The sequence below is a fragment of the Pogoniulus pusillus genome, chromosome 30 (genome assembly GCF_015220805.1).
Source record: "Pogoniulus pusillus isolate bPogPus1 chromosome 30, bPogPus1.pri, whole genome shotgun sequence".
NCBI lineage: Eukaryota > Metazoa > Chordata > Aves > Piciformes > Lybiidae > Pogoniulus > Pogoniulus pusillus.
Window position 1 is genome coordinate 14,242,468 of NC_087293.1, and position 5,833 is coordinate 14,248,300.

Sequence of the window (5,833 nt, forward strand, 5' to 3'; positions counted from 1 at the left end):
AGTAGTGCCCAATGACAGGACAAGGGGTGGAGGTTGAGGCATAGGATCCAAGCTAGAGGAGGGGAGATTTAGTATTAGGAAGAAGTTCTTCACTGTGAGGGCAGTGAGACACTGGCACAGGTTGCTTAAAGAGGTGGTGGCAACTTCATCCTTGGAAGTTTAAAAGGCCAGGCTGGATGTGGTTCTTGACAACCTGATCTAGTGTGGGGTGTCCCTGCAAGGGGGTTGGAACTGGATGATCCTTGAGGTCCCTTCCAAGCCTGCCCCTCTGTGATTCTGTGGCTGCTTGTGTGTCTTGTGTGTGTCCTGCTTCCAGCCCTTGCTGAGCAGTGAAATGAAGCTCTTCAAGCATGCCTCCACCTGCCGGGTGTGGCTTTGGGCCTGATGAGTTGGGGGATGTTTTCTAAACACCTATCGAGCCTCTTTCAGCAGGTTCATATTTGAATGGCAGAAGAACTGCCATGGGGTGAAACCAAAGCACCTTGTGGAGTCCTGATTGCTACACAGCCTTGTTGCAGCACCCTGAGGCTTCTGATCCTTCAGCAGGGGTGCAGACCCTGCAGAAAGGAGTAGTTTGGAACAGAGGAGCCTTCCATGCAGAAGACTTACATTGGCTTCATCTCTTTTAACCTTGTCCAGATGACAGGACCAAAGGGTCAGCTGCTGCTCTGAGTGCTTAGGAGACACCACCAGACCTTACTGTGAGCTGCTGGAGGATCAGGAAAACAACTGCAACCCTGTGGCTTGGCTGGGAAGTGGCTTCAGGTCAGTACACGCAGTGGTGCTTCTGCTGGGAGCTAAGTCTGCAGTTGCAGCTCAGCTGGGGTGGACATGAGGGAGGTCCCCAGGGAGTGTGGGGAGATTCCCCCAAGACAGGCAGGGAGCAGCTTCTCTGCCAGCTGCCATGGGTGGGCTAAAGGTGCTGGGTGCCCTCAGCAAGGCTGTTGAAGGGCTGCTTACCAGCTGGATCTGCTTGTCCCCAGCTGGCCAGGAAAGAAACAGCCCTAAGCAGAGGCTGCCCCGGCAGCTGCAGGGAGTGCAGAGTTTGGGAACAGGTGCTTGGAGGCTTTCAGGGTGTAAAATGACCCTGTTGAGGGTGAGAGTGGCTTCAGAAACACCCTGGAGAAGGCTGATGTTCTACAGCCAGGCTGTCAGTGCTCTGTGTGCCATGGACCTTTACTGTGATGGCTGCTGAAGGTGAGGAGCTTTACATCTGTACAAGATATGCACAGAAAGGCCTCCCTCACTGCTTCAAGCTGTGGTCCTCCAGCATCAGCACATGCTTTGGGCAGCTCTGCCAGCAAGATGAAGCCTCCAACCTTTGTCTGCCAGAAGGAAGCTGGTGGCATCAAGCTGCTCTCTACACACTGCCCTACCCACCCCCCCGAAAGGAGACAACCACAGCATCCACCTTGGCAGGTTTAATTGCACTGTGCATGTTAACATCAGGTCACAATGGAACAAACAGAAGTGAAGTGGTCTCAGCTTCGAGTGGCAACAGAGGACAGAAAATACTGCTATAAACCAGCTGCCCTGCCTCCTGCCAGCTCCACCTGCACTGCTCTAGTGGTTCACCTGGCTGAAGGGCAGGCACTGGCCAGCCGAGGTTTAAAATGAAAAAGCAAAAAGGGTGGCACTGCCCTTTGCCTGCCATCTCCTCTCCTGGAAAGGGGAGACTCCAGCCAGCACCAACCCAAAGTGGTTCTGTACCCACACCACTGCCCCACGCCACCCTTTCAGTACAGCAAAGGCACATTGAAGTGGCACTGGCTCCTAAAGGCTCTGGTTTCCCTTAAGGGGTCCTGTAAGGGGACCTGCTTGTCAGCAGCTCATGTAGCTAGCGCCTGCCTGCACCTACAGTTAGTCAGCTAAAGCAGGGCACAGGCCTGGAGCGAGGAAGCAGGCTCAGGCCAAGGACAGGGACAGGGTGGCAGCTCCAGTGGTCACACAGGAGCCCTCGGGTTCAACTCACTAACCAAACAAAACTACAGCGACATGCTGCGACCTGCCTGGTCTCCAGGGCTGCGGGGGTGCTGCACAGTGCTTCTCCAGCTCTTCTGGCCCTACTTCCCCGACAGCTGCTCGTAGAGCTTCGGCACGTAGTCGTCCCACTCTGCCTGGTAGCAAGTGCCAGCCACGGGCACCCCCAGCTCGTACTTGCTGCGGAAGGAAGCCACCTTGAACTTGCCTCGTTTGTCGCCAGAGCGGTTGGAGAGGATGGGCTCGTTGCAGGCCAGCTGCTTCGGCTGCTCGTACACCAGCCACACGTAGCGGTGCAGCCCTACGGGAGGGGACACTGTCACCAGGGCCAGTCGCCACCCCCCCGCAGCGGGCACCTGAATGCCCCAGGATCACGAGCCTTAAGTGTGCCAGGGCTAAAGGAGCTGATGCGCAGGACAGGCTTGCAGCACTGGTGTCCTACCTATAGGCTCCTGCTCTCCCCACCAGGCACCACCACCCCCAGCTGCAGGCAGCACAGCGCAGGCCCACCACCAGGTAAAGGGACAGTGCCTCTATGTGCCCAGGCTGGCCATGGCTACCAGCAGGGACAAGCCTGTCCTACCCTCCACACTGAATCCCTATGGCACTGCTGCGCTCGGGGCATTGGAACTGCTGCAGTCAGGTACCAACCTGTTCCTTTGGGAGGGCCAGAACCAACATAATCTGACAGCACAGTTCCACTCCCCACGTCGTTGCCTTTCATGTTGGTCACCAGAAAGTGATGCCATTCCCTGAAAGATGTCAGAAAGCAGTCAGACTGCACCACAGCCCCAGCTCACACCTTTCAGCCCAGCTGCTGCTTTTCCCAGTGGCTGTCAGCAAAAGGTAACTGAAGCTAACAGCTGCTGCTCCTGGTTTGCTAAACCCAAAGAGCACCAGCCCAAAAGCAGGGACTGCCACCTGTCAAAACTAGCCCTGTGGATCTTGGTTTTCCAGGTCTGTGACCCTTCAGAGAGGGTACTCCCCATGCTTCTGAGTCTGACTGGAGAAAGGTGAGCTGGTCCCAGGAGTAAGGCTCTGCTGCTAGCACAGACAGACCTAATTCCAATTCACCCATGTGCCAAATTCGAGCAAGCAGCAGATGCTGTGCTTCTGGAAGCTACAAAAGACCTCCAAGCGCTCCTGGCAAAAGCAGCTGCTCCTCCCCATGCTGTCCCTGCCTCAAGGAGAGCTGCAAGGACACCTTTTCTGTGCTAAGCCACAGCCTTGGTGCTGCACCTCAGGCAGAGCATATTCTCCTCCTAAGCCTCTACTCAGGCCAAGAGAAATGCTCCCTTTTCACCAGGCAAGGCAGGGAGTTGCCCAGCCCCATTACCTGAACTTTGGGTCCTTCCTACTGGGAGCATCTGGGTCTGTGAGAACCAGCGTGTACAGCTTCTGCGGATCGCAGCCATCCCATTCAATGCTGGTGGGGCGATGCTGGACCTGGAGGGATAAGAGCGTCAGCAACAGCAGCCAGCCTCGGCCGCACTGCACACGGAGACCATCTGTGACCAGAGCTGCCAAGCAGCGCCCAAGGGGTTGATGCCCACGCGTGGCAGCTCCCAGCCCGCCTCCCAGAGCCGCCAGGATTTCTCCTACAATAGAGCCACCCAGACCGCTCCGCCCCCGTACAGCAGTCGACGGCGCAGCACGGCACCGCTCGCAGCGCCCGAGAAGGCTCCGGTAGGGGCTGCCGAAGCGAAGGCGCCGGAGGCCCTGCCGCCTCCCGCCATTTTGCAGCGCCCCCGTGCGACGCATCCCAGACGCGAGGCCGACCCCAGCTTACCTGCGTGGGAGTGAGCACCTTGCCCAGCTCGTCGATCTCCACGGAGCCGTACTTGACCCGCAGCGGCTGTGCCGGCTTCTGCTCCACCTCGCTGAGGCTCAGCGGCCCGTTCCACTGCCCCAGGTCCACCGGCATGGCTGCGGCTGGGCTGCGCTGCCGACTGCGCCCGCGCCGCCCAATCACGGCCCCAGAGCCTCCCGCCGGGCCCGCCCCCGCCGCTGCCCAATCACGGCCCGAGAACGCCCCGCCGGGCCCGCCCCCTTCGCTCCGCTGGAGGAGGAGCCGCCACGCTCCGCTCCCATTGGCGGCGGCGCCTCGCCGCTGGCCTTTGCCCCGCCCTGGCGGCCACACCGCCCCCTGCCGAAACTGCCTGCGCTTGCTGCGGGCGGCGCTCAGGGCGGGAGAGGAGCAGCCCTGGCAGAGCGATTGCCCAGAACAGGACTGCTGCCTATGGCCTTCACCCTGCGGTTAATGAGCTTATGATTTAATGTGCCAAGTGCCAGTGAGGGTAGCTCTGTGGATGACAGGGCTTTGCTGTGTGCGTGCCTTAGCCCGGTGTGTGATAGCCACTGGAGACTTGGCTATGTTGTGACCTGTGAAATGAACTCCAAAACTCATGCAGAGTTGTGAAGAGAAGGCTTCGAGGAGACCTTGGAGAGGCCTTCCAGTATCTGAAGGGGTCTACAAGAAGTCTGGGGAGGGACTATTGACAAGGTCTTGTAATGGCAGGAGGAGGAGGAATGGGTTTAAAGTGGCAGAAGGGAGGTCTAAACTGGATGTTAGGAAAGCGTTCTTTGCAGAGAGGGTGGTGAGACACTGGCACAAATTGCCCAGGGAGGTTGTGGAGCACAGAAGCACCCAACGTGATCAAAGAGATCATTCCAATCAAATTCCAGCCCATTCCAATCAAAGATCATATTGGCCAGGTTGGATGAGGCCTTGAGCGACCTGTTCTAGTGGGAGGTGTCCCTGCCTATGGCAGGGGGTTGGAACTGGCTGAGCTTTCAGGTCCCTTTCAACCTAACCCATTCTATGATTCTAAACCACTCAATGATTCTATGAAGCAGGTGTATTTCACTACAGCACTGGGTGCGGGCAGGATTGCTCCATCAGTCCTGGATAGGGCTGGGTGATAGTTTGGACTGGATGAGCTTGGAGGTCTTTTCCAACCTGGTTGATTCTATGATTCTGTGAGCTTCTCTGCAGATGGAGAACAACAAAGAAAACGAAAGCGACTCATGTTTTCAGTTCCTTTAAAGGTGTCCCTTGGGTGCCCCTGGGTGAATGTGACAGAGTGCAGCCAGTGTGCTATTAAATTGGAGAAAACTCCCAGTGTGACAGGGTTTTATTGCTGGCTGATGCCAGGTGAACCCAAAGGTCTTGCTCTGTCTGCTACTGTGGACAGCAACTTCCAGGCTGGGTTGTTCTATGTAGCAATACATTGATTGCATAACCCCACAACAAGAGTTGTAAAGCAATAGGCTCCTCAGGGAGCTACTTGGAGAAGGTACAACTGATAAAAGAAAAATCAAGGAGTGCTGGTAAAAAGCCCTACAGACCAGATGCACATTTTGAGGATGTCTGTAGCAAACCATAAAATACCAAACTTTGTAGAAATGTTTGTTTGTAGTAGTCAGTTGATAATATGCAAACATAAACAACAACTACTGTAGAAGTGTCTTGCAGCTAATAGTTGGAGATCTGTGATATGTAATCCTAGAATCATCCAGGTTGGAAGAGAGCTCCAAGCTCATCCAGCCCAACCTAGCACTCAGCCCTGCCCAATCAACCAGACCATGGCACTAAGTGCCCCAGCCAGCCCTGGCTTCAACACCTCCAGGCACAGTGACTCCACCACCTCCCTGGGCAGCCCATTCCAATGCCAATCACTCTCTCTGACAACAACTTCCTCCTAACATCCAGCCTCAACCTCTCCTGGCACAGCTTGAGGCTGTGTCCCCTTCTTCTGTTGCTGGGTGCCTGGCAGAAGAGCCCAACCCCACCTGGCTACAGCCTCCCTGCAGGGAGCTGCAGACAGCAATGAGCTCTGCCCTGAGCCTGCTC

The 5,833-nt window shown here is 56.4% G+C and overlaps 1 protein-coding gene across 1 annotated transcript; it reads right to left on the reverse strand.

The window, feature by feature from the left end:
* Positions 1-1,406: 1,406 nt before the first annotated feature.
* PEBP1 (phosphatidylethanolamine binding protein 1) lies at positions 1,407-3,962 on the reverse strand. Its single transcript, XM_064168714.1, has 4 exons — positions 3,770-3,962; positions 3,317-3,426; positions 2,632-2,732; positions 1,407-2,281 (listed from the first exon to the last, which is right to left on the reverse strand). Exons 1-4 carry the CDS (start codon positions 3,902-3,904, stop codon positions 2,064-2,066), a joined length of 564 nt encoding a protein of 187 aa, XP_064024784.1. The 5' UTR covers positions 3,905-3,962; the 3' UTR covers positions 1,407-2,063.
* Positions 3,963-5,833: the final 1,871 nt, after the last annotated feature.